The 22,745-nt window shown below is 39.7% G+C and overlaps 1 protein-coding gene across 2 annotated transcripts; it reads left to right on the forward strand.

Moving 5' to 3' along the window:
- Positions 1-349: 349 nt before the first annotated feature.
- On the forward strand, positions 350-16,526 carry DCST2 (DC-STAMP domain containing 2). Of its 2 annotated transcripts, XM_072156265.1 has the most exons (15): positions 351-914; positions 6,352-6,522; positions 6,935-7,036; positions 8,180-8,374; positions 9,926-9,991; positions 10,303-10,516; positions 10,605-10,762; positions 11,256-11,420; positions 12,398-12,565; positions 12,912-13,012; positions 13,096-13,226; positions 13,543-13,673; positions 14,378-14,471; positions 15,870-16,106; positions 16,242-16,526. In XM_072156265.1, the coding sequence occupies exons 1-15, from the start codon at positions 467-469 to the stop codon at positions 16,405-16,407; spliced, it is 2,547 nt and encodes an 848-aa protein (XP_072012366.1). In that variant the 5' UTR covers positions 351-466; the 3' UTR covers positions 16,408-16,526. The 2 variants fall into 2 exon arrangements, with proteins under 2 accessions (XP_072012368.1, XP_072012366.1); XM_072156267.1 differs by lacking the exons at positions 14,378-14,471; positions 16,242-16,526 and having other exon boundaries at positions 350-914; positions 15,870-15,984.
- Positions 16,527-22,745: the final 6,219 nt, after the last annotated feature.

The following is a 22,745-nucleotide window of genomic DNA, read 5'->3' on the forward strand; positions in this document are numbered from 1 at the left end:
AAAAATAAGCAGATATAATATTACTTATTTTACCTAGGATCACTGGCGTAACTTGAAGTTGACGGGCTCCAGTGCAAAGTCTGTACAGGCCCTGACTATAATCTATGGTTTATAGCACTAACCTTCTCATATGGGAATGTGACATTAAACTTATGGGCCCCCTAAGTCTGAAGTTACGTCCCTGCCTAGGATTCCTGTCAGAGGTCTGAAAATATTACAATACATCTGACATTAAATGGGTAAAATGGGTGATTGTCACTGGATGCTTGATAAACGTCATTCGGTTAAATGACCATGCCATTGCCATGGCATCATCAGAATTGACACTTTAAATGCAGTGACATGACATGAACATTGTGACATCACTATGGAATGTTCTGTACCAGAACAGATGAAGAAAATTGAGATGACAACTAATGCCAGTCACTTAGAAAGATAAAATCAAGTCCTTGATATTCCTTATAAGATGGGGACCAGCGAAGCACCCTGGGAGTGGATGTGCGGTTGGTGTAAAAACATTTGCTCGTGTTGTCATTGCGGATTGAAATGCCCAAGCTGTTCTAGCTGTTCCTGCCAATGCACCTGCATCCCTCTGCTGTGCCCCTCAGAGGCAGACCGCCTAAAAGTGGAAGAAGTTACTGCAGCGGACTACATACATGAAAAGAAAAAGGTGGTCAGACCCAAAATCAGACAGGACACTGCTATTAAAGCTGCGCTGAGAAGCTTTGGAGGATTCCTTGTTGGTTTATTTATTACTACTGTATATGCATTTGTTGTCCTCTTTGTTAAGAATTACAATCTGTGGTTCTGCCTGACAACCACTGCCACCTTGGGATTCTTTTTATCGCTCGGCATGGCTTTTTCCATTAGAGTTCGTGTAACAATGCTACTGATGCTTCCACAAATATTCTCAGGTAAGAAAATTGTTAGTAGTTATAAAATCTTAGTAAGCCCTCATGCACACAACCATAAAGTTGCTAGCTCATGGCCACAATTAAGGTTTATGGTGCACAGTCACATTGCAATGTCACCGTATCTCACTGCACTGAGCCAGTTGGGAGCACTCACCCCTTTCCAATACCCAACAGGCACAAATTTCTGCATACCATTTTAAGCAGATGTCCGTTTTCCTGTAGTCCAAAGGCAGCACACCAAAAATTAGGACAAGCTCCCTTCCTATTATTTTTGATTTTATGCATTGAAAAATTAGACACCCGTAAAGCGCAATTCCCACCAAGAAACAATGTGATGTTGGTCATATGTGCCTTGATGACCAAAGGCCTATTTTTCAAAACTGGCATGTGTCACTTTATCTGGCAATGAAAGAAAGTTCTCAAATTTGAATGCCCTGGTGATGTTTACACAATAAAGATATATTTTTTTAACTCTTTACTTTGCAATTTTAGTCAGTTTTATTGCTGTTTTGCTCTTATCATTGCCTTGGCTAGTCACTAAGATTCAGCAATGTGTGTGGGGGGGAGCACTAACTGAGCAGACACTTCATGATTCCGCTACACTTTCTTTTAGCTTCTGAAGGTTCTACTAATATCTGACACATAGACAAAGAGAGATGAGACAACACACTCAGCTCTGCTACCTCACCTAATCAATAAAACACAGTCAAGACTGTAATGCCCCCCTCCTCTCGGATCCAGAGTTTATCTTGTCTGGAGAGTTTGTAGATCAGGTCTCCTCTACATGCTGCTGGACAGGAAGCACTCCTGCAAGACAGGAGAAACTTTGCATATGAGAGCTATTTGCTCAACCATAGTCAGGATCTTATGGTCATATCCAAGGACAACCAAAATGTAAACATCAGAACTGTCAGAGACAGGTTGGAATTATATATGTGAAATGCTGCATTTTGGTTAATAACAGTGAATTAGAGAACATGTTATTTTGTTATCCTGAATATATTTAAGAATCTTGTCTTTGTGGAAATAACTCTTTAAGAATGCTTTAAAATATTCAGGTGATTCTGAGAATGTCTTTTTTGTGAGTTTATATACTTTGTTGCGTTGATATATTTAGCATTTAATTATAAAAAAGGTGGAATTTGGCTAAAATATAGAAAAATTCTAATTCGTTAAGGCAAACTAACCAAAATAGTTACTCACTAACATTTAGCATATATCTTCTTTATGGCATCATTTATTAAGTGTCCTTTTGTTTTATTACAATGTTAGAGAGATTACAAATCAAATAGCATATATTAACATTTTCATGAAAATTTCAGATTCAATTACTTTAACCCCTTAAGGACACAGGGTTTTTTTCGCTCATTTCTCGCTCTCCACCTTCAAAAATCCATAATTTTCATTTTTACATGTATAGAGCTGTGTGAGGGCTTATTTTGTGCGTAACAAATTTTACTTTCCCTTAATGTTTTTTTTTTTTTAACATGCCGTGTACTGCGAGGCTGGAAAAAAAAACGCATGTGTGTCATGTTCTTGTGGGTTCAGTTTTTACGACTTTGACTGTGCGCTCAAAATAACACCTCTACTCTATTCTTGGATTTGGTACGATCGCGGTGATACAAAATTTATACAGGTTTTATTGCGTTTTAATATATTTTCAAAAATTAAACCAATTTGTACGAAAAAGAAAAAATGTTTTTGCCATCTTCTGATGCTAATAACTTTTTCATACTTTGGCGCACGGAGCTGTGTTAGGTGTCATTTTTTGCGAAATGAGCCGACATTTTCACTGCTATGATTTTGAGGTCTGTGCGACATTTTTGATCACTTTTTATTCTATTTTTTATGTGATGTAAAAAGGTGTAAAAGTCGCATTTCGGACATTTGGGCACCATTTCCCGTCTTGGAGGTCACCACCGGCCGTAACCGTTTTTATATTTCGATAGATCGGGCATTTTAGGACACGGCGATACCTAATGTGTTTGTAATTTTTACTGTTTATTATGTTTTATATCAGTTCTAAGGAAAGGGGGGTGATTTGAATTTTTAATATTTTATACATTTTTTTATTTTTTAAACTTTTCTTTCTTTTTTTTTTCACTATTTCTTAGACCATACATTACATTACATTACATTAACATTAGATTACATTACATTAGATGGTCAGGTCGTTCCTACCATATACTGCAATACTTCTGTATTGCAATATATGGCATTGTAACGAATCTGCAGAAGCCATTTAGCCTCGGGTCAAACGAAGACCCGAGGCTACCATGGCATCCGATCGCCGCCCCCCAATGACGTTCGGGGGAGCGACGATCGGAATAAAGATGGAGGCGCCCACGCGCCGCGGTCTTTTACATGCTGCCGGCGACTTTGCCGGAGGCATAGGAAGGGTTAATAGCCGAGATCGGCGCAAGCACCGCCCGCGGTTATTAGCGGTGGGGGTTTGCTGCAATATGCAACAACCCCCACCCTTGTATGAAGAGGACTCAGCCCGTGAGTCCTCTTCATACTTTCCCTGCACCTCTGCGCCGTAGAGCTACGGCACAGAGCGTGAAGGGGTTAAGGGGCCTTTTTTTCATCTATGGGTACTTCCTATTAGTAGCCCGTGAATCTGTAGCACAGAGGAGCTCTTGGAATCGACCCAGGCCTTCAGGCTCATTAGTATGATTTTAAAAGTTGATTTTAGAAGGAAGGAGCAAATATAAGAAGTTTACCACAGTCACTGTGCCTGGATCTATGAGTAAGTGTCCCTGGTTTATCCATAATTGTTTTTTATAGTAAACTTTCCTTAAGCCAATTGTGGCTGGTTACTGATGCTTGTAGAATGGGCACGGGATTACCATTGCTGTAAATTCTGCAGCCATTTTGAAAACGTGTGAACTTATCCTTATTCTTAGGCTTTGACTGTTGTCATGATATGTAGTTGTCTTCTGCTAAGGAGTTTGAGGATGCTCTGATAGAATGAGCTTGCAATGACAATGGCAGAGAGATCCCCTTCACCTTTTGTGCTATGGATCCATATGACTTAAAGAAAAGCTACCATCACAAATCTACGGTAGATACGGTGGCAGGTTCCTCTAATGCAGAATAGCCCATGCTTTATTAATCTAAAACTGTAGTGCCCCAGAACGTAAGAAATAATTTATTTGATTTTTATCCAAATTTTATTAAGAGACTACTGGGGCGTATGTGCAGAACTCTGGGCTTCTCAAATGAATGTGTACAGCTACTGAGAGTTGCACACTGCAGGCAGGAGGATAGGAGGGATTCACAGAGGCTACACCCTAGTAGTCTCTTAATAAAACTTGCTTACAAATCAAATAAAATATTTATTAAGTTCTGGAGCATGACAGTTTTAGCTAAATAAAGCATAGGGCTACACTGGATTAGAGGAACCTGCCACAAGATTTCCTTTGACGTTGCCTCACTTGCTTGTTTGCCCTTGTTTGGACCATGAATCTGTAGGAACAATACTGAAATTTCTGGAGGGAGATTACAAATGTTCTCCTAACATCCCATTGATGGACTTAACAAGACAAATCATCTGCATTGCTTTATAAAACAGGAAAACTAATTTCTTTATTCAAAGATAATACAGAAAACACTGTTGGCCAGCTTTATTATTAGTGAGGCAAACTGCACATGGGCGACACATAAATATGGTGGCCGGTGCGATCCTAGCTTACAGTGGTCCGGCGTATTCATGTGGGGGGGGGGGGGCGGTCTGAGAAGGCAGTGACTGAATCATCAAGCCTGGCAATCACCAGCGCCATATGGTCTGGGAGTCACAGAGAAGCTGAGGAGAGGGGACTGCCTCAGATTGCCCCCTCATGAATAACCCTGACTTCTGAATGCTAGGTGCGACGTTCAGACCGCTGCCTAGTGGATTGTTTATTAACTTATCAGTATGTTCCAATAACTGGGGGAGGGGTAGGGAGCTGCTTACTTTAATATGAGCAGGGCCTGTCAGGTCCAACGATTGGATCGCTACAGTGAATACCTACATACATGGGTATTTTGTTGGCTACCTATGTATTGGGGGCATGTACTGGGGTACCCATATACTGGTGCATGTGCTGGGCTACCTATATAATGGAGTGTGTGCTAGGGTACCTATATACTGGTGGGATGTGCTGGGTTACCTACTGTATATATATATATATATATATATATATGGCATGTGCTGCATTTATGTTGGGGACATGTAGTAGGCTATCTATATACTGGGGGCATGTGCTGGGAATGCCCCTAGCACATGACCCCAGTACATATGGGCATGTGCTGTGTTTCCTATATACTTAGAGCGTGTGGTGTTTTACCTATATACTGGGGTCATGTGCTGGGCAATCTATATACTGGGGTCATGTACTGGGCTACCTTTTTACTCGGGGGGGGGGGGGTAGTGTGCTGGGTTACATATATACTGGGCGGTTGTGTGCTGGGGGTTGCTCTCTTACTGTCTTACCTTAGTCAATACAAAGACATAAAGGGTAATGGTGTTTGTACTCGGGATTATGAGAGAGTTAATAGGGTGCTCTGCTTTGTGAAGTGTAAGAATGTATGAGGCGTGGAACAGCATGCTTTATCTAACCAAATGTTGATTCATCTTCTGATTGTTCCATGCTGCTGACTTACATTACTAAAGGGGTGTTGTACATTTATAAAGAGGGGTGGTGTGCTACTTTTTAAAAGGGAGTGCTTTACTACATTCTATGGAGGGTGCTGTGCTAATCAAATCTGTAATGGGGCAGCTCTGCTTTCTAAATTAATGAGGATGTGCTGTTGTTTAATATGAATTACAGTAATGAGGGGGAAAGTATTTGGTAGTAAATGCAAGTGAAGAAAGTCCCAGTACTCTCTGGTGGAGATGAAGTTTTTCTTTCTCGTAAATCTGACAGATGGTATAACACAGTAGCATCCATTAACCCCAGGTTGCGTTTCGGGTCTCTTGAGCCTTTCTCAACTGCTAACATATGTTCAAAAGCCGATACACTATACATAGCCAATACATATTAGCAGTTGAGGAAGGCTCAGGACTTGGATAAATAAAATGTTATTTTATTCTATTGTATGACCTAATGCAAGGCTCATAAATGTACATAAATAAATAAATAGTAATATTTCCCAATAACTTTGTAAAAAATCCACTTCCCACATTATGAAAAACATCACCGAAGTTGCCCTGTTTACCCAATAATATACATATTACATTTGTTGAATCAGACTAAACTTATTTTTATTTGGCAGCTGCTGGTTGACAGAGGGTACAGGTAAAGGGAACTTACAGACAGGTCAGAAATCAAACCTGGAATCAGAAATGTGCTAAGGCAAAACATGCCAGAGTCAAGGGAACTAATCAGGCCAGGAGTCAGGAAAATCATCATAACTATTGCACATTGTGATATTTCTTTGCACTTTGTTATTCCAGGCCAAGCAAAGGTTATATTTCTCTTCCTTGCATTCGGCTTGGTTTTGCAAGGGCCAACTGCAAATATTATGGAAAATTTGCAACGCTCATCAAAGTCAATGGCGTGTGGCGCACAGTTAGCACTTAACCAAACTAAAGAGATGGCATCAAAGATTACAAAGCCTCTAATGAGTGAGTAACAAGTGTATATAGAAACACACACATTGTTAGAAACGCATCATCATTATATTACCAAGACATACTAAGGACTGATGTAAAAGGAACTGTTTGTGCTAGAAAATGCCCTTACGTCAGTCCTTTTGTAGAATGGGATAAGCAGCATTTCTGTTGTGCTGCCTATCTCTATGTAATATGTGTTATTGGCTCCAAATGTATTGAATGTTGCACAATGTCTGATAAATATAGTGATTGCTGTCTAACACACCTGTTCTGGGATGTCACCCACATACTAGAGTGAAATTATTCCAGTAATTCCGACTAACCAAGATAACTTTCTCATCCAATAAAAATACAGAGATCAGCATAAAAATGGCACAAATAACATAATTTATAAATTATGTAATCTTGTGATTTTGCCTTCCAGGTGCTCTGAATGCTCTCAAGAATATTGGGAAAAAACTGCGCCCAGCTACGGATCTTGCCTTCAAATTCTTTCAAAGACTTTTTGATGGCATTAAACATATTGGTAAGGATTCCTGCGCAGTGGTGGTTACTGAAACAGGGACTATCAAGTACTAAAAACTAAAATATGGGGACAATCACTCATAAGGCAACCTTTAGAGATATGTGTATATGACAGTGGTTGATGGGCGGTATGGGTATACTCCGGCCTTGCCCTGTTATGCTGAGCGCATAACAGCTTGTAATACATCAAATTAATATTCCCTAGGACAGCAGCAGGCTCTCATCCTCTTGGTAGGATAATGGTATATTCAGCAAAAAAGATGAAGAAGATTTTTCTTCATCCTTGGATGTGCAGCAGGGGAACAGGGGAACATAAATCTGGGTGGGTTGTATTAGTTAAAAGTTAGAATTTTTCATTAAAACATTTGCAGATATAGCACGTTTCGGGGCTTACCCCTTCCTCAGGTACATATGTAACAAGTGAAAAGTCCTACCCCGAAATATGTTTCTGCATATATTTTAATAATTAATGCTAACTTTTAACTTATACAACCCACCTGCATTTATGTTCCCCTGTTTGGAGGTGCTGCACCACCAAGGTCCATTTTTCTTCATCTTCTTCAAGGACTGGTTTATGGGAGAGTCCTGTAGCTAGAGACATGTTTCCCTGACCAAACTTTTAAATGAAATCAACCTTTAAAAAAACATGAAACCATCTAAGGAAACTCAATTGCGCTTGTCTTCATTCTGATCGCGGCTGTCCTCCGCTAGGTTTAACACACCGGGATCACCTAGAAAAGAAAGTTATAAAAAGCAGCACGGAGCACGGGGGCAAGATGTCCGGTGCTCTGGGCTGCTAATTATACACACCTTCCGCACCTCCCTCACCCATGCCTGAGACGTGAATTTACGCATGGGAGAGGGAAGTGCATAATTGCATAAAGAAGCACAGTTAAGTATCCTTAGATGGTTTTTTGTTTTTTTAAATGGCTGTTTTTCTTTAATTTCATTGAGTGGCCGTTCCATACCATGCTAGGTTGGGCATCATGCCTGTCTGTATGCAACACTTTGCAATTTCTCATAGGAAAAGTCTGGAGCAGGAAGCCATTTATAATAACTAACTATGGGCTGCAAATGCATTCAGAATCCTGAAAGTTAATATCTTTTTTTATGACCTTTTTTCTTTGTCTTATTTCTCTTACAGGAAAGCTCATTCGTGGTGCGTGGGCGTTCATTGCTAACATCGGTGATATCTGTAATGATGAGCTGGAGCGCCCATATATAAAGTGCAAAAAACACTTTGATGAGGCTAAGAACAACTGCTTAAAAGTCATGTCATTTATGGGCTTTTTGTGCAATATTGTTGATTGGATCAGCCATCTCTGTGGTCTGGCGAAAAGTAAGTAATCTCATATAACACTAATCATATCATTATTAGTACAGAAAACTATGAAAAAAAAGTTTGACCTGGAGACCACAGACTCCAGGATAAGGAAGCTTTGGATGTTTTTCAGTTCAGGATTTAGTGAGGGTTTGAATCTGGCGCTTAAAGGATAGAGAAGAATCAAAGGTTATCCCAAAGCAGTGAAAGGCTTTAAACGTGAGCTTGAAGAGGTATGAAAAGATCCCGGAAAGGCCCAGGTGATACCAAGGGATGACTGAGTTTGTAGCAGGAGGGAATGGTCAACTGGAGAGATCAAAAAAGGAAAAGAGCAGAGAAGAGAGTTTTTGCCTTGGCATAGAGTAGAGACTCTGGTTAGGGCAGAGCCAGTGGAGTCATGGGGTTGAGAACTAGATATTAGCTTGTCATTGTGATTTGGAGGAGAGGTAGGAGAATATTGTTCCGGGAGTTTTGAATAAAATAGATGACACTTATGACATGGGTCAAGAGAAGGTTTTATTAGGATGGTTGTGATTTTTGCATGTTTAACTCCTTTTAACACCACAGCCCTTTTTCGTTTTTGTGTGTCCATTTTTTTCCTGTGTACTGAGCTGTATAAGGGCTTGTTTTCTGCATAACAAATTACTTAAGAACACCCGACTCACAGACAAACCCTAGTTACAAACGGACCTCTGGATGTTGAACTTACTGTACTTTAGCCTTAGGCTACAATAATCATCTATAAGAGTTATCAAAGGTGTATGCAATTAAGCATTATTATTAATTTTGGTTCTTATGACAATCCAAAATTTTTAAAATCCAACTGTAACAGAGACCAAAATAATTCTGTCTGGGGTCACAATTATAAAATATACAATTGCAACTTACATTCAAATTCAACTTAAGAACAAACCTACAGAACCTATCTTGTACGTAACCCGGGGATTGCCTCTGTTTAATATTCGTCTACTGGGAAACCAGAAAAAAATTGCTAATACAGTCAAATTGATGACAAAACAACATTTTATTGTAGGTTTTGTATATATACGGCATTGGCTGTGAACTCCAACTGACACCATCCCTTTATTCTTTGGGTCGATATGATCACAGGGATACCAAATTTATACAAGTTTTATTATTTAATCAGCTTGTTATCCTCTATCCTGTGGTCTAGATGCTGGGACACTCACAGTTCACATGATTGGAACCCAGAAAATCCATTCTCATTAATGGGTGGAATGGCAGGATGAGCATGCATTCTGCCACTCCATTCAATAGTATGGGAATGTCAGAAATTACCAGGCATACTGCTCAGCTATGTCCAGCTCACTGTCTATGTCTATGAGAGTGCCAGAGATAGCCAAGCGCCTGTGGATACAGGATAACTGTCAGGAGCTGCTCTCTGTATGCTGTGGCTTCTGTACCTAGAACATTTTAATACCTGAAAAAGCATTATGGCATCTGTGGTACAACTATATCCCAACATCCTTCATTTCATCAGTTTCCAAAGTTACTCTTTTTAACCCTTTCTGATTTAACTCTTATATAAATATTATTCTTGCCTTGCAGTTATTGTCCTCCTGTGTATCATTCCTACCTATGTGCAAAATTTTATGAGGAAAAATTCAAACAATCGTAAGTTTGAGACATTTTTTAGTTCTGTATAATAATATTAATTGCGGTTACCTCCTCATATTTCGCATCCATTTACTTTTTTATTAAGCTACCAAAGCAAAATCTATAACAGATTATTACAAAATTTATAGTACCAGTTTCCCAACATGAGGGATTAACACTTTAGGAATCTCTGAGTGTCCTGGGCCTACGTGCAATCTCTGCACTACTTCATGCTAATTCATGCCTCTCCTTGAAATTATCACTCCAATCCCGACTTGATCGCTTACTAAAGTCATCATTCATATGTTTGCTCCTTTGTCTCCCTGCAGCCCTCCTGGCTGCAGTCAGGAACTTCAAAGACCAGTTTAACTACAACATGACTGTGGTCCATGATTATGACGTAAAGATGAACTCCAGCCACAGTTACTATCAGGTGGCTACTTCCATTGTCAAGGAACTAAAGGAAAATCTGGAAACTTTTACGGAGATGCTCAGTATGTTCAGCTATTCTATGGTCGTCGTCTGCGTCTTCACCTATATCCAGTAAGTATAACCCATTTTTATCTATAGTGCACATATTGTTCTACTATATAGTGTGTATAAACAGAATAAGTGTGTGTTCTTCCCCCAGGGCCCTACGATATCGCAGAAAGTATTTGATGGACATCAATCATGATAACATCTACATGACTCGTGAATTCATCGAGTTAGATGTTATGAGAGCAAAACAAAAGCGCAATACTCTTCTCCCTCTGTCCTCTAGCGAGGGATATGGATTTATCCGACCTGGTGAGAAAACAATACATTGTCATTAGAGATGAGTGAATCACATATAATTCAGTATAGATTCAGTACAAATCTGCTACTTCAGACATCAAAACAAATCCAAATCTTTTCTTCTTTGCATTGGACAAATCTTTCAAAATGGCGGCTAGCTACTGCTGTCATCCACTCCGGCAGGGGACTGGAAGGAACCAAATTTGTTAAAAAATATCCCGAAACCGAATATGAACCAGTTATGAAAAAATACTGTGTTGTAGAGAATAAGGGGGTTATATACCAATATTCAGGACAGGTGGACTAACATCGGTTCAGACTGAATAGCTTTGGACCTGAACTGAATCTTTTGAAAAATTAGACAAAACTTCTATGAATCGAATCTTTGATGATTTGCTCATCTATTAACGTTTTTCTGATTTCCAAATCTGAAGAGACTACTTCCTTAGCAAATAATTTACATCCAACTTCAGTATAAACCCCTTTTTTCTTATTTCTCTTTCAGGCTCATGTTCACTGACTAAAAAAGAAAAGAAAGGATATGTCTTTGAGATTATTAATGTCTTCCGGAGCTTCCTTGTAGCTGCGCTCGCAGTGGTTGTGGATTATGTGTTCTACTGGATACTAGATATGGTTTCCCAACTTATGAAGGGAGAGGTTATAGCTCGTGGTGAGTGACAATGGTAATGTGACTCTTCAGGTCCTTTAGTTCATATTATTTCAATATTACTTTATTGGCACAACCCATGGTGTGCACAACCATTTAATTCAGGTAATTTCATAGGGTTAGTGTGTGGTGAACTAAGGTAAAACTTAACTTTCATTAGTTCAAATGTAGTTCATCCTTTAAATTAGTGCATTAATATGTAAAAAGTTAAAGTATCCCAAGGTTCCACTTTTGAGATGCAAATTGAATGTTTAATATACCTTTAATTCTAATAATTTTCCATGTTTTTTCAATTGCATGTTATAAAAAAAGGTACCTGGGTGAACATAATTTCCCATAAATGTAGCCATGTTGCTCCGTAGAAACCCGATAGATGTCCTTGGATACAACCACCCTCACACTCTCTCTGTGATGACCACATATACACTACTGAAGCGTCGAACCACCTGGATTCGGCAATCATCACCACAAGATGCCTGTGGGACAATCAGCACGTTCCAGCCATTTTATTTGTAAAAACTATCTGTTTCTTTGGGCATTCCCTATAGAGGTGGTCGCATCCAAGGAAAGCTGTCATCCATTTCTAAAGGACAAAATAACTACATTTATGGGAAATTATATTAACATAGTACATAATTTTTCTTTTTGTTTTTTAGTGTAACATAGCTTGTGACACAGCCTTCCTGTACACCCAACCGCCCGGGACGGCGGAACAGCTGTGAAAATCTGTAACTGTCCCACCATCCCAGGTGGTTGGGTGTCCCGCTTTATCCCACCTTCTAGCCCCAGTCCAGACACATTCTCCCAAGTTAGGTTTTATCTTAGTTAAACAATCCCAACACCTGTTCCCTTATGTTTCTCTTACCCTATGAAATTATATGCAATTTTTTTTCTAGACTTTTTCTTATCATAATATAAGTTGCTGTGTTGTGATTTATGTATCAATTTACTAACAAGTTATATTCTTCCTCTTATCTTAGCTCCGACAATAATTTCCTTACTTATCAATGGTACTGGATACACAGAAGAGATCTACGAATCTATAGCCTCGGCCTTTGATGTTATCCAGAACTCCAACATCACCATTCATACAAAAAAATGCACAGTCCTCCCTTCAGAACCTAATTATCTTACATATCTTCTTATTGGTATGTTTCTATAGACAGGAACATTGCAGGGTAAAGAATGGACAAAACTATTGGAAACTAATAGAGATGATCAAATCTTTCGAAATGTTGTACAGTATATATAAACAGCCTACTCTGCAACACAGAAATATAGGTGTCTTGTTAGTTCCCTTGGGGGGAATTTATCACAAGCCACATGTGTGTGGAGGTGGTGTAACAGAGAAATAATCACAATTCCTGGCAGATCTCTAGGCATTGCAACCTTCCCCATTTCTTTATCTTGGCCATGCCATAATAACAATTTTCCATTAACAAAATATTGTTCCGGTCTACTTCCATTATTTTTCCATTTCTCTATTATTTACAGGATTCATGCATGGATTAGCTATTTTCATTGCTATCTTTGGAGTTTATATGCAGAGGCTGAGACGCTACATTTGCGCCTATTACTATCCAACCCGTGAGCGGGTAAATATTCTGATAGGGAGGGAATGGCTACTTCTTTGTGATACAAAACATCAATCATACATTTTCTTTTTATTCTCTGTTAGATGCGGATCTGTCATCTTTATAATAAATTGTTGACCAAGCGCATGTATCTGGAGAAGTCCCTGTTCCAGAGCATAAGAATGAACGATGCAGACAAGGGTCACACCAACATCCTTCTTATACTGGCAGCAAAGTAATTAGCATCTTACTGTTAGGCCTCATGCATACAACCGTGTCTCATATGGCCGCGTGCGTGTTTACAGCAGTTTAGCACCACTTTCCCCTTCGATATCTATTGATTGGACTGCACCGTGAACATGCCCAATAAGGGCCTTTAGCCAGCCAGTTTGTGCAGCCAGCTCATGTCCGATGTACATGGTTATCTGCATGAGGAATTATGATGTCTTTGTTATTGTTTTTTAAAATATTTTATAACTTTATATTCTTTTATTATGTAATTATGTACATGAATCACTCATCTGAAGCTGACTTGTCTCTAAAACTTACAGGTTCCCTTGCCTGTTCGGCTGGTTGGCAAACTATCTTGGGGCCTCTGAAAAATACTGTATGGCTTGTTCCCAAGTGTGCATTGGGAAACTCAGTGAAGAATACAATTCTTGCAGCACTTTTGGTTGTACCGGTAAGAAATTTATATAAATTAATAAGTTGACCTTCTTCAACTCTGTAGTGGCACCAGCCATCTTCTTTGGCATAGTCTGTTGGGGAAGCAGCATCTCAGCTAGGGAGAGGAGAAGACTGGACAAACTGATTAGGAAAGCCAGTTCTGTCCTGGGGGGTCCTCTTGACACAGTGCAGGTGGTAGCTGAGAGGAGGACACTGTGTAAGTTGAAGTCTATTCTGGAGAATAGCTCCCATCCCTTGCATGAGACTGTGGTGGCATTGGGGAGCACATTCAGTGACCGACTGCTTCACCCCAAGTGTGAGAGGGAGCCTTAGCGTAAGTCATTCCTCCCCGCTGCCATCAGGCTGTTCAACAAACAAGGCCCAAACAGAAGTAACCTGCGCCCCCCACCTAACCAGTCCCTGCAGGTCCCATCCACAGACTAAACATCAAACTGCCGATCATTGCTTGTCTCTTTTTTGTCTTTTTATCCTTTTCTTTTTGTTCATTTATCCCTAATATTATTGTTGTCATAGTTTGTACTTCACTCTCTGTACCCTCTCTGCTGCTGTAACGCTGTTAATTTCCCCACTGTGGGACTAATAAAGGATTATCTTATCTTATCTTAAAACTGCAAATATACTCATAGCCACATGCACACCCAACTATTGAGAGAGCCATCTATTGCTGGAAATATCTGATTATTTTCTGTATCTTTATAGCCATTTACTGCCCAGGTTGCTCCAAGATCCTAAACAATACCTGCACTATCTGCATGGCACCTATAGCTTGCAATGATTCAGAAGATGAAGTTGTGTAAGTTATTATTTATCATCTTACCAGCTTGCGGTGGTGAGCCGATATAAGGGAGAAGGAGAGAGGCTAAGGGAGGGGGGGGGGGGGACAATGAGTAAGGAGGAGAAGAGGAAGCATAGTGGAGAAGATGGCTTGTACCATTTGACCTGCCCCTTCATCCCTCTGCCAGATTAGCCAATATAGTAACAGTGCCTAAGCATTTCTAATATAGTCATGGTGTCCAAACAATAGCCAATATAGTAACAGTGCCTACCTTCTGTAGCCAATATAGTAAAAACACCTCCACAGAAGCCAATATAGTGACAATGTCCCCATAGCAGTAATAATATAAGTCCCACAGGAACTAATATTGTCACATTAGCAAATAGTTACAGCACAATCTGTAGCTATTAGTAATAACCCCCCAGTAGCCAAAAATCACAGTCCCTTTTGTAGCGAATATTAACAATGGCCCCTTTACTAGACAATAGTTACAGGACTATATTTGCCAAAAGTAACATTGCCCTCCATAGTAGCCAATAGTTACAGTACCAGTACCTCTTCGGTTGCTGTTATGCTCCTGGTAGGCAGCCAACGTGGCAATGTCTCCATCATACAGGCTGCAGGATCACTGTGTCCTGTGAGATAATGCAGGCTGGAGCTGCTCTTCCTTGCACTATGGTGAAGGATTTGTATGGCAAACTCTCCCCAGTACTCTTGATAATGGGGCTGTTACTTGGCCTCCAGGGCCTGGGCCTGCCCATGCTGAGCTAAAATGTCACCTGGAGCAGTGATCCCCAAGCATTATTTTACCTGAGACTGGCTGTATGCAAACATTTTTTTACAGGAAAAACCTAAACCTAACCTCTGGTGTGTCTGCAAAGTATAACAGCCCCCTTACTGGTTTCCAAGCCATATAAAACCCCCTTTCCTGAAACCTTCTCTTATAATGCCACCTTTTCTGCAACCCCCCTTTTAATGCCACCTTTCCTGCAGCATGTTTCCTGCTTTTCTGTAGAAGGCCCCTTTGTATTTATGAAGGCCCCCATGTATTTATGAAGCGTTTGCACCAGTTTTGTGTTGCAGCTACACTGTGTCCACCAGGACACAAAACTGTGCCCCTAAAGAGGTGTTCCGGTGCGGATTTGAACAGGCCACTAGATTTATGTCGGAAGTCCCAAAATAGTTGTGTCACACACCCCTTAAACTGAATGCACCAGAAAAAAAATGGTAAAACTCAGCATAATTGGCCCCTGTGCTGGTTTTTAATAATCTGACACACTCTGTACATTAGTGAAGCAAACTGCAGTACAGTCCAAGCTTCACTATGTGCACTTTGGCTTACTATTGATAAATGTGGGCCATTATCTGAGTTATGGACTCCATGATTTCTCCATGGTTCTCTCATCGCACTTTCAGAGACTCCAGCGATGATGAAAGAGTGACTTTATGGATGGAAGCAGCAAAATCTATCAAAAAGTATGACAAAACTAAAAAGCAAAAAATGAAGAAATTCATTAAAGAACATTTAAGAGAAACTGCCAAAAAACAAGGAAAAAATGACTATCTCATCCAGAAATACAAGGAGTCTATTATGTCCACTGATTCTGAGGAGAGCTCTGGACTGAGTGATGAGGACAACGGAGATGAGTCTGAGTAAGTTCTCTCACTACTTTACAGTGAACCCATGGGATCCTTGTATGAAGCCACAGGGATCTTGTGCGCCATAGTAGCTGATGTACTTCTTTACACTTTTGCCCTCATTTTACATTTGTTATATTTTCTTTACAGGGAAAGTGATTTTGAATATCAATACTCAAATGATAAAAACTGGAAATCCTCAGCAAAAAACAGTCAAAAGAAAGCTGGGGCGATTCCTCTAGTTAGTGAGCTAGACAAGGCCAGAGATGGCAAAAGTAGCAAAGAAGAGAGGGATGTGGAGAAGGGTCTTGATTAATAGGCCCACTGTTCTCACACTGTTCATCATTGAAATCGGTCTAGAGACCAGTCTTCATTTCTACCAATGTATACTGGACATGTAATTTAAGTGTTAATAAAGATTGTGTCTTCCCCTCATCAGAGATTGTGCTTCTGTAGATTCACTATATAATTATGTTGGGAGATTAAGACTACATGAGGCCCTATACTTTATAGCAGTGATGGCTAACCTATGGCACTGGTGCCAGAAGTGGCACTCAGAGCCCTTTCTGTGGGCACTCAGACCATCACCAGAAATGACTCCAGGTATCTTCCTGCAGTCCCAGACAGCCCAGGACTTGCTGTGCACAGAACTATTTTAAAGTGACAGCTCTACCTGGGACTATTTTCTGCTTTATTGGTGTCCTCAGGGTGCTGGTATCAATGAAAACTGTGACAGAGAAGGGAGTATACCGTAAATCACAAATTAAATTTCTGTGTTGGCACTTTGCGATAAATAAGCGGGTCTTTCTTGTAGTTTGGGCACTCGGTCTCTAAAAGGTTTGCCATCACTGCTTTATAGGGACCCAGCAGCCTCAAATTTGTAAATACATGGATTACACCCCACATGTTACCATCCACTTCATCATGTTCAGCAGATTTACCAGGCAAGCAGGGGTGTAACTTGAGGGGTACAGAGGGTGTAGTCGCAATCAGGCCCAAGAGGTTTAGGGGCCCCATAAAGTGTCACTTTCCAATATGGGAAGACTAGTACTAAAAAACATACATTCAAGTTGTGGGCTTGACACCAATTTTGTACTGGGTCTCATCAGCTTCAAGTTACGCCACTGCAGGCAAGTCATAAAAATCACTCACATCACAATCAAAAAATCTTGTAACTGACAACTAAGAACTAATGATAGCCTTATAAAGCACTCCTGGCTCACATTTGGAATGCAAGCTTCTGCTCGCTAACACTTTGTGAATGACACTACACATGCTGAGAGTTGTCTCACACACTAGAAGGTTAGTCAGTGATCAGACACAGGCAGAAGTGGCATCTAGCAACTTAATATTTCCACACTGTGTTCCTAAAAATATATATATTCCTCACAACACAACTGACCTTTCAGTGCCACCTTCATAAATCAAACATAACCTTCACAACGCAACGGTACATCAACCCTTAAAGGAAACCTACCATGAGGAATATACTTTCAGCTTTAATAAAGCATCACCATAGAAAATACAATATAACATATTGCATCTTCTTTTTTACACAAACATTGCCCCTTAATTTGTTTATTTAAAGTAAACCTACCCCCACAGATCTGGTAGATCTGCTGGTAGTTTCATGCTGAAAGCACCTTCTCTATAGTATATTTTGCTAATCAATTTGATAATTTGATAAAATGTAAGTATTATGTAAATTAGCACTGCGGCTAGTGGGGCGTGGAGTAGCAAGAGCTAAGGGAGTCAATGCTAACTACTAGTTCACCCTGCAGATTCCTTCACTGCTTAGGCAGAAGCACGGCCTTGGCTCTGAAGCTGGAGCTACTGCGCATGTGCAGAACACAGGCATCTGAAGCTGCATGCTGAAGAGATAGGCACTGAAATAGCATCTCACAGTACTAGAGGGATCATGAAGTGTCTTAGAGAATCCAAGCCCGCACTCTGGAATTTTACATTGAACATCACTAAATGATATTAGCTAAAACAGCATTAAAACTGAGTAAAATTGAAAAGTAAGGGGGTTCAAAATTATTTTTATATTGTCAATATGACTAGGGGATTGTAATTTAAGAACTTTCTTTAATTCGCAAACCTCTTTAATCAGCACTGTAAGGGTGCATGCACACATCGGGTGCGCTGGAAAGGAGGAGAAGCAAGCGCTGCTCGTCCTTCCCCTCTCCATAGAGAATATTGGCGTGCATGGTACGGTGAGCGCACGTTCTGCTCACCGTAACCAGCCCGGACACCTTAGACAACTATAGGGGACATATATGTGGCCGTATATATGCCCCCCCATATGTTCGCGTACATGGACCCTAATAGTGTAATGTGTAGTACTTACTGTTCAGCAGCAGGTGGTGCCACCTCTATCTGTATTTTTTAAATAGTAAAGTTGGCTGATTATACCTCCCAACCTTTGGGGAGAGAATGGAATTGTTCCAGATTTTCCCAAAGGTATATATCCTATGTGGTAGGCACACAGGTGCATGAGCCATTATTATCACACAGCTCTTATTACTCTGTGTGATACTAATGGCTCCAGCACCTGCATGTCCATCACAAGACCATTGGCAGATTTCTATGCTTTGGAAGCAAACATAGAGGCAAACATAGAGCAAGCAGAGATCTAGAAAACCACGAGGAATTGATACAGAAAGTATACTGGAAAATTTTATAACATTTATTACACAAACAATATCAATTATTTGCTGAAAGTGGACAACCCCTTTAAGTATCAGGCATGTTAAAATGCAACTGCCTGAACCTCATCTTGGACGCATTAAGAAGACCCTGTACAACAACTTCATTGGATATTTAGCTGGGTCAATGTCATGGTTGGGTCCACTTGATTTATCTTCATGGCTGGCATAAGTTGTTTATTTCGATATCTACATGGCTTAGCTTTTCCATCACCAATTTCCTCAAATGCTATAAACAATATAAATACAGTATAGATTGCTAGCTCTTAGGGGCAGTATTATTTTCATTGCACTAAGTATTTAAGTATCTTTTGCCAACTCCTGCAATCTCTGCATTGGCACTGGCAGGTGCCGTTTTTTTTTCAATTTTTTCAATTTTCAATGCAAATATCAGTGATAACAGATAATTCTCAGTGTGACAGATGTGAGACCGTCCCCTATTTGCAAGTGCATATCAGCAGCTGAATCTGTGAGTCCTGAGCTCTGTGAAGTTTCCCACAGTCTGGAGCCAATCACAGACCCCACCAGAAAACAATAGGGTCTTCAATTACTAGTCGCTAAATTAACTGTGCAACTGCCCCAGGATAACAAGCCTCTGCTCCGCAGCAGGTGGAGTATGGGATGACAATAGGGTCTGAGCTAGTAATGACACATTAGATTCTGGGAAAGACTCGTGTGGCCTCAAGACACGTGCTTCCTCCTCCGGATCAAATGTCTGACGTTGGAGGGAAATTTAGAAAGAGATACTGTGCCAAATCAGCCGTGTGACCAGAGAGAAATCTATTTTCATACACCTGTGCTGGTAATATAAGAATATGAAATTGTATAGTATACTATTTCCCTTTAATGTGACATTCACTTATAGACTGGGGAATGTTGTGTCCCTCAAAGGGCTAGAAAAAGAATTTGAAAAACTTTGAAAACCATTGCTAGTGTATTTATTATAGTCATAGTCAGTAATAGATTGTATAAGATGCTGTAGACACTTATAAATTGAAGTGGTTTGCGCTAATTCCTATTAAAGGAAATATTCCATCAAAAACCAAGCATCATAAACTTTTACAACTATGCTAATGAAGGGCTCTGGGGGCATTACCAGAGCCCCTCCCTGCTCTCTCTTCACAGGCTGTTACATTGTCTCATTCTCCCCCCTGATCCCTCAGCCCCCCTGCTCCTTCAGCACTTCCCCCTTCCCTCTGCCTGATGTAATCTCACTGCAGAGAGAGATAAAGTACACAGGAGGACAGGAAGCTCCCTTCACACTGTAAAAGCTTGTGAATCTGCAGTACAGAGGGATTCTGGTAACACCCCCAAGAGCTCTTCTGGGTCATAAGCATAATTTTAAAAGTTGATTTTAGAAGGATGGAGGCTATGGATAAGAAATACAGTGTCAGCATCTATGTGTAGGTGCCCCAGGTTTATATTACTTGCTTTTGATGGTAGATTTCCTTTAAGAACAATTATCCCCTACTGAAAGGATAGAGGATAAAAGTTTGATCATGGGGGTCCATTTGATGGGCCTCCCCTGCATTGCCAGAATGATGACCTGCAAGACCCAATGAAATACCCTGTAATCGGCTTGTCCTGTGAACCATTTATGAAGTCCCACAACAATGGTAGGAAACCTCAACCTTTTCAATGGGATCTGCCATCACATTACAGGTCAGCTATAGGGGACTGGTACTCCCTATTCTCTGCATTTGTAGGGTGTCCCACCAGTTGAGCTGCCAAAGATCAGTCATTTACAGTAGAATAGTCTTATGGTTATGTACAGCAGTTGGCACATGTGACTTGTTTTAGTGCTCCATATATAATAGTGTTTAACCCCTAGGGGACACAGCCTATTTTGGCCTTAAGGACGCGGCCCCATTCTTCAAATCTGACCTGTGTCACTATAAGTGGTTATAGTTTTGGAACGCTATGAGATATCCATGGGATTTTTAGATTGTTTTCTCGTGACACATTGTACTTCAAATTAGTTTAAAAATTTGGATGATATCTTTTGTGTTTAGTTATGAAAAAAAACAAAATTTGGAAAAAATTTGGAAAAATTCTTTATTTTCAACGTTCTAAATTCTCTACTTTTGATGCAGATAGTCATAGCACCCAAATAAATTCATAACTTACATTTCCCAAATGCCTGCTTTATGTTGGCATGGTTTTTTAAGATTCCACATATTTTACTAGAATGTTATGAGGCTCAGAATTTAGGTATCATTTTTCACATTTTTTGTAAAATCACCAAAACCTGTATTAGATGGACCTGCTCAACTTCTAATTGACACTGAGAGGCCTAAATAATAGTGAGACTCGTAAATTACCCCATTGTGGAAACTACACACCTCAACGTATGAAAAACCACTTTTAAGAAGTTTGTTAACGCTTTACGTGTTTTATAGGGGTTAAAACAAAATGGAGGTGCAGTCTGCAAATTGTAATATTTTTTCACAATACACCCATTTTGGGTGGAAAATTAAACATTTACAATGGATTAAATGAATAAAGGCTCCACAAAGTTTGATACCCAATTCCTCCCGAATGCACCGATACCCCATATGTGGTGGTAACCTGCTGTATGGGCGCACGGCCGGGCATAGAAGGGAAGGAGGCGCCATCCAGATCAGATTTTCTATGTCACATTGTACAGGCTATAATTTTTTTCTTTTTTTTAATGTGGACCTATAGGGGCTTACTTCTTTTGCCACATGAGATGCACTTTTCTGGTACGTAATTTAGGGGAATCTATAGGCTAATTGGTGAGATTTTATTAACTCTTTGTTGGTGGAGGAAATGAAAATCATCACTTTTCAGGAAGATTTTTATGGGTTTTTTTTTTGCCCATTTACCATACCATAAAAATAGTATATTATTTTTATTCTATGGGTCGCCACGATTACAAAAAGACCTCATTTATATAGATTTTTTATTTTTTTCCCATTTTTACTGCATAAAAAGTAATTTGGCAAAAATGTTGTTAATTTTAGCATCACCGTCTTTCATATGCATAACTTTTTTATTTTTTGCCTCACAAATCTGTTTAAGGGCTTTTTTTTTGCGAGAAGGATTGTTCTTTTTAGTGGTCTTATTTTAGAGTGCATAACATTTTTTAAATCCCTTTTTAGAGCATTTTTATAGGGTATTAATTGAAAATGATCTTTTTTATGGAGCTTTTTTTTGTTTTGTTTTTTACGGGGTTCACTTTGCGGAACTAATAACGATTCTGTTTTATTATGCAGATTGTTACGGACGCAGGGATACCAAATATGTGGGGTTTTGTGTATTTTATTCAATTGTACTGAATAAAAACCAATTTGGAGAAAATCTTGTTCATTTTAGCATCACCATCTTTTCATATGCATAACTTTTTTATTTTTCGGCTGACAAATCTGGTTAGGGGCTTATTTTTTGCGAGAAGAGTTGTTCTTTTTAGTGGGCTTATTTTGGAGTGCATAACATTTTTTAAATTACTTTTTAGAGCATTTTTTGATAAGGTATTAATTAAAAATTATCTTTTTTCGGAACGTTTTTGCGTTTTTTTTCTACGGCGTGTACCGTGCGGGTCCAGTAACGGTCCTGTTTTATTATACAGATTGTTACGGACGCGGCAATACCAAATATGCGGGGTTTTTTGTGTTTTTGTGTTTTTTATACTTTATTAAGTGTTTTTATGGGAAAGTGACAGGGGCTTATATTTTTATGTATTTATTTTTTATTTATTATAATGTGTAGTGTTAAGTGTTTTTGCATATTTTTACTTATACATACTTGAACTTAAACCAGTGATGCTCTGATCACTGGTTTAAGTTCAATACACTGCTCTACAATACTATTTTATTGTAGAGCAGTGTAAACTGTCTGAGCAAGCTTGCGCATGCTCAGACAGTTTACAGCCAGACCCGGAAGGGGTCTGGCTGCCATGGAGACCGGGCAGCTCCGGGGCACATGC

The sequence above is a fragment of the Engystomops pustulosus genome, chromosome 6 (assembly GCF_040894005.1).
Source record: "Engystomops pustulosus chromosome 6, aEngPut4.maternal, whole genome shotgun sequence".
Lineage (NCBI taxonomy): Eukaryota > Metazoa > Chordata > Amphibia > Anura > Leptodactylidae > Engystomops > Engystomops pustulosus.